Raw genomic sequence first — 25,889 nt, forward strand, 5'->3', positions numbered from 1 at the left:
TGAGTGTAATTTTAAGAAATTGCTTAGATTGACCTGCATAGGATTTTTATTGAACCACCGTTTCTGTTTATCTCAGTTCAATTGTGTGTTGTTTTCAATCTCATTTGAATCGTGTCTCTCTCCCCGGGTTTCCCTACCCAGTGAGCATGAGAGCAGAATTCCCACTGGAGCTGTCGCTGCAAGTTGCTTCATTTGCGTGTGCCATGCTGTCGTGGTTCTCTTCCATTTGTCGCTCTTGCTCACTGTCGGAGCTGATCCTTAGCCACCTGTGTGACGGGTATTAACAAAGCACAGATGTAGTAAACAAAAATGAGTTCTTAGCAACCTGTGTTACGCATGTACACCAACACACACGCACACGCGCACACACACACACACACACACACAAATAACCAAACAAGCACTGCTCCACCCCACATCCACCTACCTCGACTGGCTGGGCTTGTTAGTGCTTACGCCCGTACCTGTTCACTAGCTCAGCGAGTGAAACACCTGTCAGACAGAGGAAGACTTTCCCTTTGCACACACCAGCCACACTTAGAGGAACACACAGTTACTGAGTCTTCAATGAACTGTGGGATATAAAGCGACATCAGGTGGGTGCTCTGACTGGCAGATGTTTGTATTATTCAGGATGTGATGCAGCAAATAACCCGGATACTTTGTGTATTCAGAGCTTTGGTGATCAGCAGCTGAGAGAAGAGAAATTGTCAAAGTGTTCTATCATGCTATGTAAACTGTTTGCTGAAAATGTCAACTGGTGATAGTGTTTACTCTCATTTTTCTGGGTGTTTCTCTGCCATAATTGCTTGTCAGTAGAGTTGTCTGTCTTGCTCCTCGGTCTGTCTTAAATGCTATTGCTCCTCATTAATCATTTATCATGTGTGGACTGATGTGTTAAACCCAGAATAAATATGCTCTCTGAGCCCTTGGTGTACCTGTCCTGTCACTAGTATTCAGGACAGTATCTTCAAGAGATATTGTGGTTATGTGCTTCAGAAGAAGTGAATTCACAGCCTCAGGAGTTTACAAGTTATATCTGCATTTTGAGTTTTCTGAGTTTGGCAGTGCGCCATAATTTTGCATAAGCTGTAGCCTGCGCCTACTTTGAGATAAGGGAATGCTCGTCAGTGTTTCATTAGTGTTTTCTTTTTTCCCCCCTTAAGTTCCTCAGGGAAGTGTATTTCCCTTTGAGTTCATTTCTGATCATAAATAACTGTCGAGGTCAACTAAGCAATATTTTCCCAATCGCATAAGACATTCTGTGTAATTATATCCTTTATTCAAGGACAAAGAATCATATGCATGTATGTGCTGCCCATTCATATTTAGGAAACAGCAGTAATTTTTGAAAGTGGTTGAACTGGATGATCCACATTTCTTAAGGATGAGACTGAGGAATGCTTTACAGAACACGTGTTCCTTGTTAGGAGGGGACCTATTGTGGGAATGACCGTTTTGAAACCGACTGTGTTGTAATAAATCAAGATTGTTCATTTCCTTTGAATACAATCAGTCACTAATCTCAATGTGTTGTAATTATATTTCCCTGTAGGTGGCCTGGGAAGAAAGCAGACCAAAGAAGAGAGAGAAGCCTCTATAACAAGCATGTCAAGCAGTGAAAAAGGTGAATGATCTGAATGTGTGATGACATACTAGTCCTCTAATAAAAGCAGAGGTCATTACAGGGCATGCCTCAGTCTCTGCACTGGGCAGTGTTGACTATAAATTCAGCCATTTCCCTGATTTAATGCAAAATGCAAGTGTATGATTAGATGGTGTTTATGTCAGCCCAAAGTGGACTGAAAACCATGCCCGTATCAGGCAGACAGTGACTAACATATCATTAAGATGCAGCCTACACTGTGTATATCATCTCAGATGTTGTGTGGGGTATGTGACATGTACGTGTGTGTGTGTGTCTCAGAGGGGGACAGAGCGGCGGTGTTTCGTACCACCAAGGTGCGCACCAAGCTGAAGGGAGATGCGAGCTGGTTGCAGCGTAACGATCAACCTCAAACTGAGACCATGGAGAAACCCTGGTAAACAACTTCACTATACAATAATTGTGGCCAAAACAAACTCACAATAACACTATTGTCGCCAATACCTATTCAAAAAAATCAGAAAAGAATGGCAATAATCATACAGTTGGCCAAAAATCATCTTTAACTTTGTCTAACATGTGTTTTCTAAAAAAAAAAAAAAACTAAAAAAAACATATAACAATTTCACTGGATGAATAGTGACAAGGCAACTAGATGAAATGATAAACAAAGAATCTACACCTGTATCACAATATTATCATATATATCACCACAATATTTACTTTACTACTTAAAATATCACAGATATGATCAATACTGGTATATTGCGACACTCCTATAGTTTCAAATAATATTCTGCCCATATTTTCTATTACTCAGTAACCTGAATAGACAAATTCCTGTGCATCAATACAGGTTAGCAGAAGTGAGAGCTGGCCGTTTAAATGGAGCCCCTGCTGAGACCAGTCCAGTGTCTTCACCAACAAAACCCACTGTGTCACCCACCAAGCCAAACACTGAAAGGTAAACACAGGTTTCTCATGTGGTTCACTCAGCACTTTGACACCTCCCACAAAACAGTGATTGTGCTAATTCTAAAAGTCTCTGTTGTGATCTTAGGGCACCAACATCAGGATATCTGATCAGGTAAGACTTGATTTGTGAAATTATGACCTTATTATTCTGGTTTCAGAAGACTTTGCTGAATCTTTTTCAAATGGGACTAATAGAGTCTATCTCAGGCTCAAGCATTTAAGAATCCCATCTATATAGGCCTATCCACTCAGACACAGGGAGATCTGAGCACTGAAAACAGAATTGCATGGGTCATTAAATCATAGATTACGGAGAGAAAAGGTTTTTATCCATTCACACTTTTTGTTTTTCGTTCAGAGGCGTTTTCACGAAACTTGATGACAAGCCCACTTCATCCTCAACATCTAACGGCATAAGGTAAGAGCTTCTCTTTCTTGAATGAGCAGACTTAATGGTGTGAGTAGTGGAGCACACATTGCCACTTATTCTCTTCTTTTCACAGTAAAACAACACAATTTAACAAAAAAACTTCAGAGGGCTACAAGAGGATGTGAGTGTGCACAAATCAGATTACTCCGTGAACTGCCGGCAGCTGAGAGAGAATGGGTTTTCATTAGGAGTATGTTGTACTTGTGTTCCTCAGAGCCCCCCACACTGTGAGGTCTCCTTTGGACAGTAATGAGGACCAGCTTAGCCAGGAGGAAAAGGACAAACGGTGAGATTCTGCAGGTGGTGATGCAATGGTGCAAAATTGGATGGTCCAAAGAACACCATCCAAATTTTGTCAAAGTCTCACGCCCAGGACAGAGATGACATTAACATCATAATGATTCATTTCACAGCACGGAGGCAGCCAGCAGTGTTCTGAAGAAATCTGCAGTCAGGCAACGGTCTTATGTGTTTTCTGCTGCTAAGAAATACGAGTAAGAATATCTCCTTGTGTTTATCTTGTTTTTGGAGTCCTGTTATGATACATAATGATATGTAACATAATAAAAAAGATGCAAGAATTTACTTCTGACAGCTGTGTGTTGATCCACAGGTCTCCACCTGAAAATCCACCTGACACCATCACTCCATCGTTTGTAGCTAAAAGGTGAATTCTCCCTCTAAAATATTTGACACTGAAAAGAAAAACCTTTTGATCCAAGAGTGTGACATTATGTTGTGACGTCTGTCTGTTTTTATGAATGTTTTGCACACTCAACTTTGCACGCATTCACGCTCGTGCACATGTGTGCATGGCTACATATGTGCAGGGTGGAGATACTTGACGATGATGATGATGATGATGATGAGAGCACTCTGACTCCAGCACCTGCCAGCTCTCCGCCTCCCTCCCCCGTCGTCCCCGTCACATCTGTTGCCTCCGCGCCTCAGCCCAGATCCAGGAAACTGTGAGTCGTGTGCCATGTTTCTGTTTCCAGCGCAACAAGTGACTACTGTTCCTTTGTCTTCATTCATTATCTGCGTTGTTTACAGAGTTGACACCACTGTGAAAACAGCTGCTAATAAGCCAGTGACTCCTGAGGAGGAGGCTGCACCAAAGCCTGTGGTAGAAGAGTTCGCTCCAGTGTCTCTTACAAAGAAAGATCCTTTTGAAGACATGAAACCTGGGTGCACCAAGGTGGCCACGCCCCTCCCTGAGCTTGTCCCTGTGTGTGTTGAAGTGGTCTGCACAGACCCAGAACTTGAGGATGATTCAGATGATTCTGGGCCAGCGGACAGCCCTCTGGTTCCACTCACCCCAGCATCACCAATCACAACTACGGTGAACACAGAACCAGAACCAGAATTTGAACCTGAGCCTGAGCCTGAACCTTCTCCAAAGCCAAGGTGAGATTCTTACCAACCAAAATCAATGCACACACATATTATAGCCAAGTACCAGTGATGCAGTGCAGTTTAAAGCAGAAGTAAGCGATCTGGTCGTTTTGGCTAACTTTCTGTCAGCCGATGGAGTAAGCAGTCCCCGCCCTCGTCCCTACGTCACCACATACACGCGCATCCCTTGGCTGCACACACAGAGAGGACCGCCCCTTTATGCCGTTCTCTCTCCTCATTGGATAAAGGTTGTAGGATACAAGGAGAGTTTTCTCCTCGGCTTACAGCAGAGTGACTGACAGACCCGTGTTTCAGACCAAACACTCTATATAAGTGATTGCTGTCGGAAGATATAACTATTTAAGACTTATATTAATCCAAACATTCCGCTTACTTCTGCTTTAAGTACAGCACTCGAGTCATATGCTTAAAGAATTTTACATGAGTGTTTCTATTACATTCTACTTTGTACTTCTACTGTATAGCTATTGTACTTTTTTTTTTTTAAATACCTTTAATAAACAATTTGCTGGAAACTTTGTATATGAACATTTTGCTCACAAAGGTAGACAAATTATATTGTGGATTGTTATACAACCAAACTTTATATAAAGATGATAAAACTGCACTACACATTCCTGCCTACACATTAAAGTATTTGTGCCATTAGTTCAGTAACTGAATATATAAAATGAAAATATAACATTCACAGGAGCCTTTTTTTCTTTTGCACTCTTTAGCAATAATTTGAACAAATTATTTTACTTGTAAGCAGGCATTTATGTTTTTACTTTTAAGCAAAATATCTGTTTGTTTTTTTTACTTCTACCACTGTAATGTTTGTGCAAATACTTAAATTTTATGATAATTAAATATCATTAGCAACAATTTAAATAAGCTGTGAGATTGTTTTCTTAAGGTTTATGTAATGTTTGCTCTCATTCTTTTCACTTGTGTGATTGAAAGCTGCCTTGGAATGCCACATGTTTACTCTCCATCCATCTTCACAGCTCCAGTGTTGACCCTCACGCCGCCCTGTTTGGCAGCCTCATCTCTTTCGACACAAGTTCAACCAGGTACCAGAAAAGGAAATGGATTAAAGCAGCTGATACTAGTATGAAAAAAATAACCACCTGCCTCAAGTGTTAACAACATGCCATCTGATAATTAGAGATTTTTTCCTCTCCAGCGCCAATGATTATGAGCCAGAACCTGCAAAACACGAGGAGGATGGCCATACGACAGAGAACGGGTACAAAACCAACACCTTCCTCATTCCTATCAGAGTTGGCAAGGAATCACATAGTAACAACCTACCACTGTGTTCACTTCAAAGTAATAACAAAATATGCCACCTCAGTTTCTGTTTTTTTAAACCACCAAGAGGGTGTCCCAAATTAGTCTTCATTAACGGTGGCAGTGTAATACAGTATAAAGATGTGAGCCAAAGCAGTTGCAGTGATTTCCTTTCTTACTGTCTGCAGCGTTGAAGAGGAGCCAGCTTCAGCACTCAGGAACAGTGAACCAGTAACAGAGGATCTCCTGGCTCTTAATGATGGGTTTGTTAAAAATATGTTCTTCCTGATTGTGCAATTAAGTCATCCTCACATAAGCAATTTTCTGAATCTTACCCAGAAGGTGGCACTGTTGGACTTTGAATGCTCCCCCTCCCCCCGTCCCTCCTCTACCTCAACTGGCCTCCTCTTGCTTTGAAATCTCCTCTGACTCCAAAATCCCCCTTTGTTCATCATCTTCTCCACTTCCTCTTCCTCTCCTCTTTTCCACCTCCGCAGTCCGGAGGAGTCAGCAGTGCCTGTTCCCCCCAGCCCAGGACGCTGGAGTCAGGATCTGCTCAGCGGACTAGACAGGTATAGGAAGAGCTCTTTCCCACCCAAAGCCCCAAATAGAGAGTTATGCGAAGAATTATCATTTCATCAGTGGAAAATCAATAGCTCCCTTGCCAGTAGCAAGCAGAAGCATTACCTTAACTTACCTTTCTAGAGTTGGAAAACACACAGCAAAAGAAAAGGAAAAAAACAACTGCTCTGTATTTGACTTTTGGGTTTGATTTATTTAGTGAGGCAGAACCAGCAAAGACCATCAGTGCCCTGGATCTCCTGGCTGATGATGTCATTCCAATCAACACAGAGACACCCAGGTGAGAAGGAGGTAGACATGCGATGGTCTCTGCTCCCCATCCCGCCCTCCTTGTGTACCATTAAGTTTTATCACTACAGATGGGGGGAGGAGGGAGCTCCCTGGGGTGTAAGATTTTTAATAAACCCCATCCGCCTCAAGTTTGATCCATAAATCAGGGCTCCTCTACTCCCAGCATTCTATTTTAACCCCTGCTCCGTGTTAGATGGAAACGAAAGTCGCAGATTCCTGAAGCGACTGAGTAATACTTTGAAATGAAGAGCCACGTCTTATCTGCAGCGCGACTGGAAATAGAAGAGAATGTTCTGTACTGATTAGTATTGCGGCTTTGTTTTGTCTCTGCCAGCCTCAGCACGCAGCGAGAGGAGGAGAAGCAGACAGATGAGACAGCCAAAGCAACACAAAGGTAGAGGGAGATGACAGGCTGCTCTTAAACAATTAACTATCCATGCAGAGCTGTTTCTGCTAAGAAATGCATTCAATTCAGATATGCCTTGTAATGATTTATACTAACTCCTGCCTGCAACTGTGCTGTGTGTCTCTTTGCCTGTCAGCCCCACAGAGACAGTCACTACAACCACCAAAACTGTGATCATTACTGAAGAAAGGTATGGGAGCACACATACACACACATGCGCGTGCACACACACAGCTCTGTACTATATTCAGATGGTTTTCATGCTCGTTATATCGTTCAGTGGATTTCAGGCTTTTCTAATGGACTGACGTTGTAAATAGTGTATGAGAAGAACCACACTAACCTTAACTTGCCCTCTTTTCTCTTCCCATCATGCCATTCATCCGTACCACCCTCTTTACTTTTCTGTCTTGCCGCTGTGCAGTGGAGAGGACAATGCAAATCCCTGGAGCACACATGTGACAATTACAGTCACTGAATCGAGATTATTTTATTTACTGCCACGTCACATGGGCTATTGCTTTAAGATGTCTGTGTTACATTGTATGTAATATGTAAATGTGTGTTTAAAAGAATAGTTTACTCCACTGACACTGAGTGGAAAAAAAAAATTGATTCAATTGTAAGATACAGTCTCATTTCTGTTAAACAGGCAAATTGAGTTTATTGTGGGTCATATAATAGATTCTTTATACTTTAAAAATGGACCCGAGTCTGTAATAAAGATATATATCTATCTATAGAAGAAGAAATGCAGTTGTCAGTTGAATATCTGGAAACAGAATTGATAATGTTAATGATTTGTTCAGTTTTAATTGATATTAACTGCAATCAGGGTTCGTTCTAGGTGAAGAAAACATGAAATACACAGATTTTGCTATTCTGCAGCAGAACAGTCTTTCCATTTGTCAAAGACATCCAGATTCTGATTTTTGATTGAGTCTGGCCCCGAGCTCCTCTGTGTTTCTGTTTACCATTCAAACTGCATTAAATCTTTCCATTATGAGTCAATGTGATCAGAATTCCTCCAACACAAGATGGGCCATGCTGACAATTGAGAGTGAAATCAGTGTGAAATTGTTTTTCAGCTCGGCTGATCCGTTTGATCCATATCCGATAGGGACCACATCCCCTAACAGGTAATCATATTGGTTTGGAGCTGTGACTGTTTTCCAGCCAGCCAGATAGCATCTCGGCATGCATAATGCAGCAGTTTCTGATTATGAGCCACTTTTCTCTATTGCAGCTCGTCTGACCTGCTCCAGCCCCTCGCAGATATTTCCATCAACAGGTACCAGGAATGAAAATGCTAATTCTTCTTTTTCTAGTGTAACCTCTGATTGTAGCATGTTACTACATAACACCCTCTTCGCCACCTATTTACTTCATTTAAAAAGTTGTTATTGCAATAATTGTTGTTCAAAATCAGTTGCTATCAACACACACTGTGGCCACAATATATCTTATTCATATAATTATGTTGATTTATTTTCTATTTATTTTTATTTTTTCAGTGCATCAACCCCCTCCTTGGAGAATGAGGATCCAAGTCCAGAAGAAAAGTCAGTTGTTTGCCCTCTAACTCTTTAAATTAAGCAAATTTAGTGCAAAATGAGGCAACAAGTAACAGTTATTCCCAGAATTGATACATTTGCAGATTTCTTTTTTTTCTTCTTTTTTTTGCAATATATTAGTGCTGCAATGATTATAAAATTAATCAATTAGACAGAAAATTAATTAGAAACGGTTTTGATAATCCTTTAATCATCATTGGTTCCAGCTTTTGAATGTGATGATTTGCTGCTTTTTCATGAATCATTGTATATTAAATCCCTCTGGGGGTTTTGGACTATCACCTCTAATCCTCAGAAGTTGTGATTGACATTTTCTACTATATTCTATACAATTAAAACAATTAGTTGATTAATAAAGAAAATAAGAATCAAATTAATTGATAATGGTAATAATTCATATTCACAGCCCAGGAGTAAAATAAGTGTCAATAAAATATCCGAAAATAGTTTCTGAAAAATTAAAAATTAGAATTCAAATTATTCCGTCTGACCAACAGAGCAAAAGACATAATTAATTCAATTATAATTCAAATTATAAAGTTATTAAACAGAGAAAAGCAGCAAATTCATACCTTCAATGACCTTGAAAAAGATGTTTCTTTAATGTGACTGCAACTTCAATTTTGCTGTTTTATTTTCTCCTTTTTTTGTGTGCGTGTGTGACAGTATGAGCAGTAATGCACTGGATTCCCTTGCAGAAGGCGTCATCCCCATCGACACGGACACCACCAGGTATCAAACCTAGTGCAGAGTTGTGTTGTGAATGTGTGAGTGAGTGATGGGGAAGAAGCGAACAGTGTGGGCCTGCAGAAATCAATTTCTCAAACAGCATATGTTACCAGTGTCTGATATGCTTCATCTGTCATAACTTTTGCATGCTCGCTCTCTCTCTCTCTCTCTCTCTCTCCCTCCCTCCCTCCACTTTGGCTTTTAAGGCCCAGGACTAAACGGTCATGGGCACTCACATGGGATACCGACACACCAGAAGAGAGGTGATGACACACTTAAATTGTCTCTTACACTTCCACACAATGCAGCAGCCGACTATGTTTCAGTCATCTACATGCACCCATCCTTGTCCATTACGTGCTAAAAGCCTTTCAATGTATGTCCCCTCTCAGCCAAGAGCCTGAACCCGAAGGCCAAGCTAAAGATCAAGAGACGCTGATCGTGTTTGAGAAAAAGTAAGTCATCTTTTTGTTAAAAGCCCCGGGTGCATATCGGCTCCTTTTATTCCCCTAACCTCCTTCCCTTTCACTACAGTCAAGTCACTAGGCTTTTGCAGCATCTAGTCATTGAGCCAGAACACATTGTGCACTGGTGCTCATGAAAATAGGTCAGATACTGTATATATCTGTTACAACTTTCCCTCACAACTGCCGTAAACAGATCCCCTTCCGGCCTTTTCGTTGTTTCTCCAACAGCATTCAGAGTGTTGTGAATTCGTCATACTCTTGTGCTACAATGTCATGTCCTTTTTTGTTCTCAAGGTCTGCTGAGAACGAGTCCCCGTGGAGAAGGTGGACATCGCCCGCTGCAGAGGAGGAGGAAGAGGAGGAGGAGGAGGAAGAAGCAGAGGAGCAGGAGGAGGAGGAGGAGGAGGAGGAAAGGTATCTCTGCTGTGGCTGAGCTTATTAAATGCATATTAAAGTGCTTTTATTTTTTGTACCATTTGAGCAGGATGCGATTATAGCACTTTAAAATTCAGCGGCTGTCAACCATTTAATTGAAAGTGAGCTAAACACAAGTTCCTCATGGCTCACTCAGAATAATCAGCTTCTTCTAGACTTGTTATTTTCTTACTTTAATACTGTCACTGTGTGTTTTTTTTCTTGTAATCTGTGCTGCCAGACTTTATTATAATGCAGGAATGTCCTCTGTTTTGTAGCCCTGAGAATACACAGACGCAGACAGTCAAACCCGTCACCACCATCAAGTACGTGGAAAACCTTTTATACTTCTTACTACTTCTTCTTAAAACTTGCAATGTATGATTGAAAACTTGAAGGAATAGGGAGCTTGAGAGGCATGTAGGTTAACATATGCAATTACAATACATGGGGGGAGAGCCCAGGATGAGGCAATGCTGCAGTACAAAAACACAGCACACCAAACCTGGTCAATAAATGTCGACCCCTCCGGAGCTGTGAGTTAGAAAGATCGGCTTTATATACACGTATTAAAACAGCAGAATTCTTGCTCGCTGGATTGCATCCACCGTATTGGCTGATACAGCGCACAGTAAAAGTCTAAATACAGTTTTCTTTACTTTCCAGGGAGACACACAGTGAACCAGAGACTGCTATGGATCGGTAAGTTTATGATCTTGTTCGCATCACAGTATAATGCAAGGGTGTCTCCCGAGTGTTATGTTCTACTATCTGGTCACTTGATTTTCTCCCTTTATGTCTTTTAGGAGTCTAGAAATTTCAAAAACAGCTCTATTTTCCTTTTATTCAGAGAGGACTAAATAATTGATTTATTAATATTCATACTGTTCCCAGGGCATCTAGGCATATTATACACTTTCACTTACCACATCTGCCTTTGCCTTCATGTTTGTAACACAACCGTCTCAGTTGGGGGCTGAGAATTTAACAAACCCTGTGGCAATGCAGCTGTGCCCCCTTAATGCTCAACTCTAGATTCCAACCTACCTGTAACTTCTGTCTGATTCTGCTGCTTCAACTCTGTTGCTGAAGCTAAATGACAAGATCTTCCCTCCCATTGTCTTTCAATTTGCCCTCATTTCCTTCCCTCTAATTATCAGTCTCCAGATGTCAGATTAATGATGTGTATTAGAGATGTCCTTTTGTCAAATCACAGCCCGTTAAACAGCATGCCATTAACAAGCTATGGCAGAAACTGATTATCTCTTGAGTTTCATTTGACAGATGTGAAGTCCCTCTGTATAAGCCATCACACTGCTGCCATCAGAGAGTCAGAGCTGACACTAACACCGCTGCACTCTTTCTCCGCTTATAGAACTCCTTCCAAGACCGTGATGGAGGAAACCCGTCACGTCGAGACACCAGAGCCCGAGTCCAAAAAGTGAGTGATTTGACAAACTGGATTCTTGAATGAAAGTGGCAACTAATGTCTCTTGTGCATATGAACTCACTCTTTCCATCACCTGCTTCTGTTCAAGGGGGTTTGTATATGTGAAGGAGTACGTCAATGCAACGGAGCTGGCCTTGCATAACTCCACATATCCATATGATAGGTAGGTCTACTACATTATTTACAAAAACAACATTAATTGGTACTGCTGAATAACACTGCTCTAATGCTGAGTTACTTTCCAAAGTGAGTCAGATGGTTTGACATCAAGCTCCACCAGTTACTCCTACAGAAGCCCATCCCCTTACTCCAGGTAATACACCAGCTATTAGTCTCAGCCCTTTGTCCCCAGACACTTCAGCTGCTTTCATCTCCTGCTCCTCAACTGCAATTTCAGCTGCTTTCAGTTGTTACATGTAAAATTGCTTCCTGACTGCATTTTATGTTTCTCTTCAGCTAAAACTTTCTTGCATTTTAATGGACACTTTAAATCCTTTCAGATCAGAGGTCTTGAACTTTGAACAAGTAACCTCCAACGATTTCCACTGTCTGTCATCAGTTACTTGAACTGGTTTCAGTTACTACAGTCGGAGGCTTGAACTGATATCTTCTTCATGCTAAGACACTCTTACCTTTCCTTTAAGGATTTATACTTCAGCTGACACTACTGGCTCAATTTATCAGTCACACTTTAAATGACAACAAACTGCTTTCCATGTTTTCATTTCAAATTAAAAACTACACTTTACTCAGCACATTCTAAACTTATATCAGCACTTGCACTAACATAAACCTCTTTTTTCCATTTGTGATTTAACTTCCTCTTCAGCTACTTTCACAGTGTGTGTAGTAAAGGTTACATCTGCATGCAAATTTACCTCAGCAACCACAACTTATGTTTTCCTTAAAAAAAGCTTTTTAGACTTGCTCTTGTTTACATAGTGGGTCAGATTATTTGATATTAGTCTCTGTTAGTTTTTCTTACAGCAGCTCTTCGACTTAAATCCTTAACAACACAATTCCTTAAACCTGTTTTAAACCAGCTTTAAACCTAAGCCCTTTCTCCCACTGCCTTGTTATTTCCTGTTCTGATGAAACTGAATACATGTAAGCAGTAGGGCAGAAATTCCACCAAGCCTGCTCATTAGGAGGCTAAGCAGGGACATGAAAGGATTATTTACACTTCTTAAATTCCCGCACACAGGACAGAAAAGGTCACAGGTTATTTAACCAGAAAGAGCTGAGGCTGCACAAGAGCCGTTTCTGCATCACCAGCCAAGCTAACTTGTCTCAATCGCTCTGTCTTCCCCAGCGACTCACTGTCATCCAACTGTACATACTGCGGAGAGCCGGTGGGCAGTGATGCCAAGATCACCATTGAGCACCTCAACATCAACTGTCACCCTGACTGCTTCAAGGTAATTAATCTGTCTGCTCGGATACAATCCTGCTGAAGGTACACCGTGGTGTTCTCACTTCTCCCTGGAGAAAATGGGCTTTAGTTCACCTTGAGAAAATAGTTTGAAATTTTTGGAAAATGTGTTTAATCACATCTTTGGCAAGAGCAGGACATCGCACTCATGTCCTCACCAATAATTAATGATAAATTTAGATAGATGACATTCAACTTAGATCAACATTAAAACTGCAAACAGGGGTAAAGCACATTTCTAAAGCAAAATATAATATGCAGTATAAGATGTCTAATAAATAATATTAGACATCTGATATTGCACTGATAGAAAATGAGTGACATCAATCCTCAAGGCAATAAACATATTTCCAAAAATATCAAACTATTTCCATAACTTTAGTAATCACTTTGGTGTATTTCCAGTATATGTAACAAGGTTTAACTTGTTATTTCTGCTTTCACATCTTAAATTAGTTCTCTCTGCCATGTATTGAAGAAAAAAAAAAAAGTGTCACTAAATCTGGAGAATAAAGACACGTCTCTGCACTGTACTTTTAAATTACATTTCTAATGACATTCTCATACTTTTTCAGTGCGGTGTGTGTAGTAAGCCTATGGGAGACCTCATCTACAGCATGTTCCTTCACGGAGGGAAAGTCCACTGCGAGAGCTGCTACTCCAAAGTTTTCGACTGATTAACAAAGCTCTTAAGTGGGTCTCTTGTCTCTTGTCCTCATCTGCCTCCTTTCACGTTCATTTGCATATAAAAGTAAGAACTGGTCTTTCACAAAGTTTGTACTGCATTCAGTTTGAACTCTGCTGTGGTTAAGGGTGATCAGACACTCTTATAATTTAACAATATGATTGCTCAACGATTCTTACATTTGGTTAAATTTCTAATTTCTCAAACATGTTACACTACTAAGTTTCTTTTTCCGCTGATGGTGAGAGTTGTATCTGCCGCGGTAAACTATGAAGGATATGTCTGTGCAACACATTCACATGCGCTGTCAACAGGCTAATACTGGCAAGTGGGGTATAATATTATAATTAAGCAACACTAGCTATACAAGAAAATGACTTTGTTAAAAAAATGTTTACTTGTTTTGTTCTTCTTGATACAAAATAGTGTGTTCAAGTGTATGAGATGCTTTGTTAACAAAATAAAATGACTTGTATGAGCCTGGTATAAATATGTGATACAAACATATTAAAAAACACACCACACTGCTGTGGAGTCTCCAGCAGTTACATGTTTTAGAAAAGCATTACCGTATTCAGAAAATTACTGCACATGAAAATGGTGAGAATACAGTTAGAGTAACAGTATAAAGTAGCAACCGCAGAAATCTTACAAATGCAGTGGTGATTTCCCACTGGGAGTTGTGCTTAACTTTAAATTTGACTTTCTCCACTCCTTGGTGAGATAATAGTTCCTTTGCATAGTCACTTAAAATAGCTGTGTACATAAATGTGACTTTAGCTAATAACCATCGGCTACCTGCTGAGTAACTGTAGAGAAGCTAATGCAGTCCATTGGCTACTGTCTTGATGGTCTTCACACTCAGTTAGGCAGAGCTCCCTTGGTACAGAGGACACGTCTTTGGCTCTGTCCCAAAGCAATGAAAATGTGCCTCCCATGAGAATGTGCATCTCTGGGGCAACTGCACTGCATGCAGTTAATGTTAACAATGCAATGCAGAATAAGGGCAATGATGTCAGCTGAGTTATAGTAATAAAACGACTTGAAAATATGAGTATATAGAACTCTAAAACATTATTTCCCCATTACTGAACTCAGGATAAAAAAGGAGAAAAGTATCACGTCAGCAGAATACGATATCAAAATCTGTTGCAGTATAACTGAACTGCTCATAAGAGTGGAGGAGTTTTGGCTCAGGTGCAAAAATATGAGTCACTTCTGCTTCATTCCCCCCATTTAAACTTGGGGGGATTCAGAGTACGGGACACTCCTGTAATGTAGATGTGCCCCATCCTCTGTTTGTTTCGAGGCCTGGGTCAGTGTTTTCCTCTGGCTCTGCTCACAGCTATGTTTTGAATGTGCTTCCACAGCAGCGATGGGTCGGACTCGTTATGTCTTATCAGAGACTCCAGCCCCTCTGCTTGGTCAAGGCTTTGCCAGTAATCCTGGGGCCAGATTTGCAACCATCTGCAGACAGATATACAAACAGATAAGGCTCATCATAGAGGATATTTTAATTAGACAATTAAAATAGGCTGATTCCTCAACCCCTCGGGAAATTTGTCATTCACATTGAAGTGCAGAAACTAACAGGATTTAACGACTTGCATGGTGAATAACTAAAAAGACTCACCCGTCATCTTCAGGTAAGTCCTGGACGCCACCGTACCCGGGGCTGGGCAGGGGGCAACCCATGTGAGAGTTATCGGCCATTTTAGGCTGAGGGGGCGGGTTCTTCTTCGGCGCTTTCCTGTAGGCTCGTTCTGCCGCCAGTCGTGCGTTCTCCTGGTTGCACACGTAACATTCAAATCCATTCAAGTAGTTTGGTTTACTCATGTCATTAACCCCCCACTCACGAGTCTCCAGACCCTCCAGCAAGCGAGTGTTGGTAATTCGCCTGGGGTTTTTGAACTCTAAATACTTTGCGTACTCGTCGTCATTCTCATCGAGACGTTTGAGGAAGTCAGCGAGAGCTTTTGGCGAGGGGAAGTCATCTATGACGATGGCAGAGTGGTCGTTGGGCATCCAGTTTGCCACCACAGAGGAGCCACGATAGACGGGCACGCAGCCCTGATGGAGAGGCCGCCACAGTTTCTCAGTCATGTAATCTGGACACAGACCGTTCTCCAGCGCCAGGTGGAACTTGTAGCGTGAAACAAAATTCATGAATCTGGGTTCCTCACCGGTAGCGGTGGCTGTGTCCTCCAGATGTTGGGGTAGAGGTTTGTTGTTCAAGCATTTCCCATAAGAGTCCACCTGCAGAGACGGAAATAATGCAGGACAAATGGACAGTTAGAAAACATCTGGGGAGACAATTATTAATGAGGTTCAAAATGTAATGGAATGCATTTCTCATAAAAGCCTGATTAGATATTTCTAATTGAACTCTTAACATTTCTTTCCCTGATGGGAATACACAAACATCACTGAGAGCAATATTTACAAAGAAATTACAGAGGTGTTGGTGTTAATGACCTTGAGCTACTGACCTGTTTGCAGGGGTGTGTGAGAGTGAAAATTGAAACAACCCTCAGCTAGAGATTTCAAATGCCTTATCAGCCAGTTGGTAATTATTTTTGAGAGTGGTTAAAAAGGTGTGCACTCAAAATGTAGAGGGTGAGATTAAAATGAAATATACACCACCAAATCACTGTGCACAAATATTTACTCTCATGTTCTCTGGCTCATTTCCGCAGACACTGGAAATTTAGTGGTAATATCACAGTTTGCTCTCCAACTGAAACCTGTTATGTTTGGAAAGCAGTGTTGCAGCATTTAAAACTACACCTGCACCTTTAGTTGCACCTATGATTGAAACAAATTGGATCTCTGTGAACTGGTAAATTGCCAGCAGTCATTTAAAAAAAAAAAAAATCAGACATTAAACTGGAAACAGCTACACCCATTTGGCATGCTTCCATCCTGATCCCTAAAGACTTCCTCCGTTTCCTACCTCAATGTACTTCATGAGCTCCTTGACATATCTGTCTCTGTTTGATGGTACATCGCAGTGAGACTGCATGTAAAGCACAGGGGCCAGACCCTCCCTCCTCAGGCGGTTCTTCTCCTCCAAGGACACGGCTGCAGGCTCCAGCAAGTAGCCCAGAGAGGGCAGCCACTGCAGGGTCAGGGGATAGTCGGACTCGCTGCGAAACGTGGCAGTGTAGTTGAACAACCTGATTCCCGGGCCGTGAGAGAGGATGTAGTTATTCATGGGTGACTCTTCATGGAACAGTGCCCAGGTCTGGTGGCGGAGACGAGGCAGCGGTGTCTCATATGCCCTGAAGTCCGTCCCATAAAAGATGATGGATGCTGTCCGCTTGTACAGTTGGACCTTTCAAGATCAAACGTAAAGTTACCGGCCAGGACAGCTTGCGGAGATAATTAATACTAATGCACGCATGCAACTCCTCTTTATCTAAACCAAGAGTTTTGGTGAAAAGCTTTGTGAGGTTAAATAGCTGTGGTACCTTGCGGTTGCTCGTGACCAGACAGGAGGACGTGGCACAGTCGATGCGTTCAGTGTCACCTGGAAAATGTGGGAACAGTCCCCCGCTCCACCAGAGGATGATGGGCAGCTCTTTGTTGCTGCGCCGGTCACTGTTACCAGGTCCTCTGTATGAACTGATGGAGGCAAACTCCATCTCTGATAGGGCACTCTGGGGCTGGAAGGCTCCTCGGTCCACTGCATCCAAAGCCTCCAGGGTGAGTTGATCATCTGGAAAGGAGGCGAAGGAGACCCACACCCAGCACAGGACGCCAAACAGCCCCAGACACACACAGGGCACCAGCCTTCCCCTTCCTGCCATCTGCAAGGGTGAAAAGAACAGACAACACAATGCAAGACAGACTAAAGCCAGTCACATGAATGCACCAGTGTAAAGGACAAACTAAACTAAAACCTACATGTTTTAAGTTTAGTTTAAAACATAAAATCACATGCTGTGTTCCTTCCAAGAGCTCAAATTCAAGTCTTAAGGATTCAGTCATTTGTTCTGGCGACCAACTTCACAGAACAAACGCCCTACTCAAACAATTTTCAGTCATAGCCTATACGTGTTAATATTGCCAATGTTTGCATCAATCTCAAAACATGTTTCCTACCGCTGTCACTGCAACGAGCACATGAAAGTATCAAGGTTTCTTTATCCTTTAAAAACTTGTGTGGCTGTCGGTGGTGAGAGTTATCCAGAGGCGCGCGGACAACGGGATGGATGATGTGAACAGCAACGATACAGGAATACAAACAGCTGGACTCTTCTTCTACGTCTCTGCGCCTCGTCTTCTTCTGTGGCTTAAAACACCGACCTGCAGTCACACAGCGACCCCTACCCCTCACCCCCAGGAGGAGCTCCGATAAACAGCTGTGAAGCCGCAGCGCGAGTCTGTTCACTGTTCAGTCTGACGTTTATTTTGTCAGAGAATGTAACAATAGTGAAAATAAAAGCAAACATATAATAATAATAATAATAATAATAATAATAATAATAATAATAATAATAATAATAATAATAATAATAATAATAATAATAATAATAATAATAATACAATTTTTAAAATGAGAATAGTTTTTACAGTCTGTTCTACAAATACAGCACAATCCAGAGGTTTCCAACATCCACCGCTGCAGATGTGAAACTATTAGGCTACAACACTAATAAAATTCAAATTTCAAGTCCAGTATTTCATTTGCTTTTTTTAAATTGGTTTTAACTGAATAATGAATGACTGTTATGGGTAATACTCATCAGATAAAAATATATGTTATTTTCTTACGTTATGTTATGTGTTTCCTGTTGAAGATAAACTTTTAGATTTATAGTGATTTTTATTTATCTTTTTTTAATGGAGAACAAAATGTCTGCATATGTAATGTATATCTGTGTGTAGCAACTTCATATCTTTATTATTGTTGACCTCTTACTCTAAAGGGCAAAGTTCACAAGTGTTGCCTTCTGCTTTTAACACTGATAACATCCCTGTCCATATTAGTATGCTGTAGCTGTTGATTGCTTGGGTCCCCTATTTATAAGCAGTTTCTGCTTCTTTGGGGTTCCCTTTCATGTAGGCTACATCTATTGAACTCCTCATCTGTAAGACATTTTCTTGCTAAGTACATGAATAAAATAAAATAAAAATCTGAAATATCTGAGCTGGGCTACTATACTAACTTGAAGATGTTTGAGCTTCCTTCTGCAAAAAGATGTAGCCTACATCATTGGAGACTAGATGGCTGTTTTTAAATGCTCAAGGGAAAGGTTTCTTCATTCATGAATTCATCTCATGCATGCACAAAATGAATCCATGAGGGATGAATCTTGACTTCACAACCAATTTGGATGTCATTCATGGTCCGGAAAGTGTGATATGGGAACAGTGCACATTCACCTTGAGGCATTTCATGTCCAGCTTTAAGCCTATGACATTAACGATATGTGGCTGCATAGGCTCCTGATTCTTCAGGACTGTTTTGTACAAAAACTGTTGAGACCCCAGCTCAACATCACAACAAAAGGGAGCACCACAGCTAAGGTTATTATAGCATGTTTTATTAAACAAAATTACGAAACCAAATTAAATTTCTAAGCATGAGGTCTGGAAATCAGTAAAGCAGTAGTGTGTGGGATGCAAAACTAAACATAAGGCTGGACTAAGACGTGACAAATCCAAAAACAAGATGTGCCTGTGGAGAGAGGGATTAATCATTGGGCTGCAGTTGAGGAGTTATTCTATCTACTTTACCTACCTACTTTATATTTTGTTAGGTAGTTTCAACTGAAACAATATATGTTTTTCATACTCAATCTAAATCTGCAATCTAACAAATAACAGATACAAACACAGATGGAAAAATCAATTTAGTGGCTCAAAAGAACAATGTTTCTCTCTGAATTGTAATGGGACAGAAGCAGTGGCAACTCCAAATCACAATGGTGGTGGAGGGAGTTTTTAGTTTGAATATGATGAATAAAAAGTGTAATATTGCACCATGAAGTAGAGTAATGTAAGTATAAAGTAGGTGTAAAAGATTCAAATGCAGGTGCCTGAGATTTAACATTTTGGCAAATTCGCCTATTGCCAAAATCCCATGTTGTTTTGAGATCCGCGGGGCAGAGACGCAAGCTGCTCAGCTAACACAATATGGAGGTGAATGGTACAGGTCCCCTGTTCCTCATCAAATAGCCTACACAATCCAACAAATCCAAAACGCTCTCATGGAGAAGATGTGACCTGCACATTTGCCACGCTATGAAATAATCATGTATAATTAAAGCAGATATCAGCTTCACGGCCGTTTCGGCTAATGCTGCGTTCAAGGCAGGCTTTTGAAACCGTAAGTTACAGCTTCAAGTCACAACTACGACTTGGTAGCGTTCCAGGTAACCCGTAGCTCGTGTTTTTACCATCCTGTTGTCTGTGAAAGTTCCCTATAACGGCCACTCGTAACTTCCGACCCGTGAACTCGTACCAGATCGAACTGGTATGACTTCACAGGAAGGAAAAACACAAAGTACGAGTTTCTTTGAACGCACCATGAGTTAGCAGCCCCCGCCCTTGTCAGGCATCAATTGGTCCTCGTGCTACGTCACCACATTCACGCGCATCCCTTGGCTGCACACACAGCCCTTCATGCCGTTCTCTCTCCTCATTGGATAACACTTGTATCCCACAAGGAAAATTTTCTCCTCGGGTTACAGCAGAGCAGAGTGACGGAGAGACTCGTGTTTAGGCTGAAATACTTCATGTAAGTGATTGCTGACGGAAAATAGGACTATTTAGGACTTATATTAACAAAAACATTCCACTGATATCTGCTTTAATGTTACATACACGACACGTGGTGAAGCAAATACTTAGAACAACTTGCGCAGCCTTTTGAAAAAAATGTTGAACTATCCCTTTAAGTACAGTACCTGATTAGATGTAGTTTGACAGTAGGCTACTTGGGAACTTTAGCAGTCACCTTTTCTGGAGGGCGCTGACCTGTCGGCCTTTAGGACCCGGGCTCATCCTGAGCGATGCGCACATGCAGATCTTGCTGAGGGCGCGCGCACGTCACGACACTCAATCTCAGATGCAGGGGAGCAGGGCAGACCACGCAACAGCAACAACCGGAGCAGGGTGAGTGAAACTACGTGTTTGTTCTGCTTCCAGCGGTTGCATTAATACACAGCTACGTCGCCTCACTGCAGCATGTGCTCATGTGGTGCTCACGGCGCTTGTTGAAGTAGTTTCGAGGTCCTCGGTGCACTGAGGCTAATGGTTAGCCTGGCTAGGCTGCTGGACTGTCAACAAGCCGTCAGACTAGCCGGGGCTAGCTCGCTAGTTGGCTACCAGGCTTTGCTCAGCGGCTACACGGTTGACCGGTTTCATGTCCGCTGTGTGGGCGTCTTTTATTTAGAAGCATGTCACCTGTTTCGGTTCCCGTGTAACTTCTGCTCTGAGACATCGACGAGGCAGCTTAAAGAGAGTTTCAGCCGCCGGGCAGCCTGTTTGTTGTTAGTGGTCTGCGCAGGTGCAGTGGTCTCCAGAGTCCGTGTTGGAGCCCGACTCGCCCTTGTTTTTTGTTGTTGTGTGTGTGTGTCTACGTGTGTGTGTGGCGTAGGACGCATTCCCTATCACTTGAAACTCAATAAACATATGGTCTGTCTTTTAGGCGCATGTTTTTGAAGCTCACTGTAATGGCTGGAGTCTGTCCATTTCAGTACACAGGCGCAGTACTACATAGACATGAGTCAGGATTACTGTGTCATGTAGTCAACAACAAGGCTGTGGTCGTCCAGCCCAGAGCGAGCGTCCTTACCTCAAGCCAGAGACCTTTGGCAGACATTTTGGTCATTCACCCCTTGTCATTGTGTTCCTGCAACTAGTCAAACATTACACATTTTTCATAAGGTTTTTGTTGGTTGCTGAGCAAGTTCTTCTGAGGTTGAATTGAAATGTTGCTAGAGAAGCAGTTTTTTCCCTGAGTAATCTTAACTGAGTCATCAGTTAAGTCAAACTGTTGTATCATGTATTGCTGCATTTTCTTGTTATTTTCTTCTAATTGTCTGTCTTTGCCCCTACGTAGGTTAAATTGACCCTGGTCTGCCACCTGCTGCGGGGGGCTGTATCCCCGTGTGGAGGCCTTTCTAGGTGGGAGCAAGGCATGATGAGCGGGAAGAGCCTGCTGCTAAAGGTGATTCTGTTGGGGGATGGCGGGGTGGGCAAGTCCTCCTTGATGAACCGCTATGTCACGGACCGCTTTGACTCCCAGTCCTTCCACACTATTGGTGTGGAGTTCCTCAACCGGGACCTGGAGGTGGACGGACGCCTGGTCACTCTTCAGATCTGGGACACGGCAGGTCAGGAGCGCTTCAAGTCCCTGCGCACCCCCTTCTACCGAGGCGCCGATTGTTGCCTGCTCACATTTGCTGTGAATGACCTGCAGAGTTTCCAGAACCTTGGCGGCTGGAAGAAAGAGTTCATGTACTACTCAGACGTTAAAGACCCTGAGCGGTTCCCTTTTGTGGTACTTGGCAATAAGGTAGACATGGAGCAGAGGGAGGTGGGCGAGGACGAAGCGCGGGCCTGGTGTGAGGAAAACGGCTGCTGTCCTTATTTCGAGACCAGTGCTAAGGATGACACTAATGTCACAGCTGCATTTGAAGCAGCTGTCAGAGAGGTTCTGGCTGCTGAGGACCAGATTGACCATGCACTACTGAGTAGTACTATCGATCTCCATGGCAACCGCAAAACCTCTCGCACATCTTGCTGCTGATTGGTCAGGTGCAAATACACCTTGTCTTAATCTCTCTGGCTGAAACTGGCCTGAGGCGGTCAGATATTGCTTATGGTCCAAATTCTATAGGTACAAGGTACTGAGAACAGTATCGCCTTGAAGACATGGATGAGGTACAGCTTCTCTGAGGAGGGCGGTGTCGAGAACTCATCTGGTGTCTAGATTGTTGAGTTATTGCTCTAACCAAGGTACAGACACACCGTAACAGGCACACTCATCCTTTGTACTTTGTCTGCTTTCAGTAGTGTTGCACAAAAACATTTTACCCAGCTTCAGCTTTGTCTGCCTATGCAGGAGTTTTATCAAACAGTGCTTTTTAAAGCATTTATTTTTAATCAAAACAATCTAAATTTTAATTAATTCAGTGGAAGAGAGAATACACCAGTCCTCTATTGAAGAGCACACTCTTTGTCACACCAACAGACAGTTGGTCTTTAGCTGCTCAACTTTTCCTCCTTGAGCTTATTTTCCAAGGTTTTAGAGGGACTGAATACAACATTGCATTCAACCCTAATTAAATATGAAAGCAGTTAGACTGGGAACGTTGGTGGACAAAGAAAATACATTAGTTCTCCTATCCCAATATTTTAATTGACACACCCTGACATCAGTATAATGGCCGATGTGATTCAAGGTACGAGGATGTTAAATGATTGCTGCTCTCAAAAGGAAGATGACCTTGTTGTTTGTCTTCAATGCAAAGGGAATTGTGAGCTTTAATTTTACGGCTCTGACTGTGAGCATTGGGTACGGGCTGTTGTGGTGCTCTTATTCATTTGATTATTAGATTCATTACCACTGCACTTTTGTGTAGCCAGAGGTATCAGGTGCCCCAACCAGGCATTGTCAGATCATATTTATTTCCTGTGATTTATGTACATGGACCTATTTTATTATGTAAGGTTCAGTGTTTCTCAGAGTTCAGAAAATAATACTGCTGTTTTTGAAAAACTGCTGTTTATATTTCTGAGAAGCACATTTCCATCTCTGACTTTTTATCTTTTTAACAGACATGTCTAATATTTACTTTAGACTTCTGTGTTTGATCAGGGGTCGATTCAAGTTTTAATGTGTACATGAGGTTATAATATTGAAATTATTGACATTAATTTTCACAATTATGGCATGTTAGTAATCCCATGACTGCCTTGTTGATTGCGTGGCAGGGTTAGGGCCTTAACATTCCAGTCTTTAGCTTTGCCTACTCTGAAGGCCTCCTGTCCTTTTACTGATACATTACATACACCTTGTGCTGTCTGTCTGGTCACTAGGTTAAAAGCATGAGCACAAGGATAATACCGTTACCACTAATGTGTGCATCACCTCTCCTGTCCATTCACAATATCACGTGAAAAACTTACAGCTTAGTATTAAAAAAAAACAAAAAAACTTGATGTTTACGTGTGTTCATCTGGATGGTACTTTACTTTTATTTCAGTGTTTCTACACAACGGTTTACTTGCCACCGATGTATTTCAGTATGTCCCTTTTGATTTCTACTTCTGTTGGCCAGAGGGCAGTATTGTTTACCTGTGTGCTTTTAAAAAATAATATGCCTGACATGCTTTGCTTCAAACTGACCTTAACATAGTTTGAATTCATACTGATCAGTATTTCATTTGCTGCTTGAACAGAATTTTTGTATTGTGTCTCCTCAAACAACCAAACCTGTCTCATAAAAAAGATGTGATTACATCTTCCGACTGCACAGTCACCATGGTCCCCATTATGGCCCTATGCTCTCATACTGTTTTTTGTTGTGTTAACAGTCTTGTGTAGCCTCTAAGTCTGAGAATGCACTATTTGCCTTTCAAGTAAAAAAAAAAGAACCATATTTCAGTTGGTATGCAAAGTAATGGTTAATATTATAAGAGTTTCTCTATGAAAGTGAATCCAATCAGGTACTGTCATATTTAATTCATTATGTGTTTCTTTGTTTTAATGTAGGCCTGTAATAAATAGCTTGTTTATAGGGGCATGGTTTAAAGTTGTATAAGGTGTGTTGAGTAATGGCACACTTAGCTGTGAACAGTTGGGCATTTCAACAAAATGGAGCTATTAGCCTACATTAATTCAAAGCAATAATGAGGGCTGAGCATTTATCATTTGTCAGTGTTCATGCGTTCTGGATTAAACAGAATACCTTGTCTCTGTACTGTTACAGTTTATTTCCTGTTCAGATAATGTAGCCTACCACAGTGTTTACCTGAATTCTAGCATCCCTGGGAATGAGTGGGTATTTACAAGCTGGTAGCCTAACCCTACAGTATATTGCGCTCATGTTGCTGGCTTACCACAACCCTGTCTAATGTCAGTATTTTTTTTAAATGTTGCTGTAATATTTATGAATGTAAACAATCATTTCTTTGGGCTGTCCATATTAATGGCTTATGTAAATCGCAAAGGGCATTCATTTTATAATGTGCAAAATACAATGAAAGTCTGTTTCACTGTGATTCAAGCTGTGTGAAAGTTAAGACTGTTTATCTTGATGTGTTGATCTAATGGACAACTTCCCTGTCTCCTCTTTTTGCACTATGGAGGATAAGACTGGTTGTGCCAACATGCTGGCAAAGCGGTGAATACTCCCCAGTGCTTGGCTACAAATAAAACATGCGACATACCAAATGGAGGCACTGTGTTCTGTTGTTTTTGTGTTGATGCCTTGAAAATCCATGAAAGTAGACGGCTTTTAAAATTGCTTTCAAACTCGAAAACAAAACGTTTTTTTATACTATTTATAAAACTAAATAGGTCACTCAAATTTAAAGACTGAAGTTTTCCACCTTTTCCTCACCTTTCTTCACTCACTTCGCCATCAGGAACAAAAGCACCAATATTTTCAGCAATGTTGAAATTAAGCATTTCTTAGTAAGATCATGATGAAAGCACAAGTCTTTTAATTTAACCTCCAAGACGCACCTTGTTTGAGTTTCATCACACAAGACCTTGAGCGTCATTGATTGACCCAAGTATGTGTGGGACCCCAGAGATGGTGAGCGCTGTTTATTTCCACTTCATTAAAAAGAATATCAAGCATGCATTGCAGTTTTACTTTCCCTTCATTAAAGAAGAATATCAAGCATGCGCTGCACACTGGGAAGTCTAACCAAGGGAATCTGCCTTTCAAAATAAATGTTTTTAAATATTCAGGCATTGGTCAAATGCAGAACATAACCTGATACAAGCTCACAATACTGACCTTGGTGTGGCTCACTTAAAAAAAAAAAGCTGCATTTCTACCATTTTACAACTGAAGCTGTAACATGCAATATCCTCTATTTTGATGAAAACAGAATAACAAAAAACGAAGGGAATGCACTAAATTAATACAAACTCGTAACACACAAAAAACTGAGAACTTTACAAAAGTTT

General features: G+C 41.4%; 3 protein-coding genes across 3 annotated transcripts; 2 read left to right on the top strand and 1 right to left on the bottom strand.

Annotated features, from left to right (window-relative positions):
- The first annotated feature begins 39 nt into the window (after positions 1–39).
- On the top strand, positions 40–13,755 carry znf185 (zinc finger protein 185 with LIM domain). Its single transcript, XM_083980277.1, has 33 exons — positions 40–596; positions 1,556–1,627; positions 1,928–2,042; positions 2,463–2,570; positions 2,667–2,693; positions 2,940–2,999; positions 3,085–3,132; positions 3,226–3,297; positions 3,425–3,505; positions 3,625–3,678; positions 3,842–3,979; positions 4,065–4,418; positions 5,417–5,482; positions 5,596–5,658; positions 5,891–5,965; positions 6,200–6,274; positions 6,484–6,564; positions 6,910–6,969; positions 7,118–7,171; positions 8,070–8,120; positions 8,228–8,272; positions 8,496–8,543; positions 9,222–9,287; positions 9,491–9,547; positions 9,677–9,739; positions 10,046–10,111; positions 10,444–10,491; positions 10,832–10,867; positions 11,541–11,606; positions 11,704–11,778; positions 11,863–11,928; positions 12,928–13,033; positions 13,623–13,755. Exons 2-33 carry the CDS (start codon positions 1,609–1,611, stop codon positions 13,722–13,724), a joined length of 2,445 nt encoding a protein of 814 aa, XP_083836403.1. The 5' UTR covers positions 40–596; positions 1,556–1,608; the 3' UTR covers positions 13,725–13,755.
- pofut4 (protein O-fucosyltransferase 4) lies at positions 13,714–21,478 on the bottom strand. The gene is made up of 5 exons (XM_083980165.1): positions 20,697–21,478; positions 17,203–17,541; positions 16,686–17,066; positions 15,366–15,988; positions 13,714–15,199 (listed from the first exon to the last, which is right to left on the bottom strand). The coding sequence occupies exons 2-5, from the start codon at positions 17,539–17,541 to the stop codon at positions 15,049–15,051; spliced, it is 1,494 nt and encodes a 497-aa protein (XP_083836291.1). The 5' UTR covers positions 20,697–21,478; the 3' UTR covers positions 13,714–15,048.
- Positions 20,791–25,128, top strand: rab9b (RAB9B, member RAS oncogene family). Its single transcript, XM_083980175.1, has 2 exons — positions 20,791–20,854; positions 21,804–25,128. Exon 2 carries the CDS (start codon positions 21,882–21,884, stop codon positions 22,491–22,493), a length of 612 nt encoding a protein of 203 aa, XP_083836301.1. The 5' UTR covers positions 20,791–20,854; positions 21,804–21,881; the 3' UTR covers positions 22,494–25,128.
- Positions 25,129–25,889: the final 761 nt, after the last annotated feature.

The sequence above is a fragment of the Trachurus trachurus genome, assembly GCF_905171665.1.
Source record: "Trachurus trachurus genome assembly, chromosome: 10".
Lineage (NCBI taxonomy): Eukaryota > Metazoa > Chordata > Actinopteri > Carangiformes > Carangidae > Trachurus > Trachurus trachurus.

Coding starts and splice junctions, on each gene's coding strand:
- pofut4 (XM_083980165.1), bottom strand. CDS start 17,541: ATGGCAGGAAGGGGAAGGCTGGTGCCCTGTGTGTGTCTGGGGCTGTTT. Junction 17,067..17,202: donor TGGTCACGAGCAACCGCAAG/GTACCACAGCTA, acceptor TGATCTTGAAAG/GTCCAACTGTACAAGCGGAC. Junction 15,200..15,365: donor GACTTACCTGAAGATGACGG/GTGAGTCTTTTT, acceptor ATCTGTCTGCAG/ATGGTTGCAAATCTGGCCCC.
- znf185 (XM_083980277.1), top strand. Junction 3,133..3,225: donor TCAGAGGGCTACAAGAGGAT/GTGAGTGTGCAC, acceptor TGTGTTCCTCAG/AGCCCCCCACACTGTGAGGT. Junction 11,779..11,862: donor TCCACATATCCATATGATAG/GTAGGTCTACTA, acceptor TACTTTCCAAAG/TGAGTCAGATGGTTTGACAT.
- rab9b (XM_083980175.1), top strand. CDS start 21,882: ATGATGAGCGGGAAGAGCCTGCTGCTAAAGGTGATTCTGTTGGGGGAT.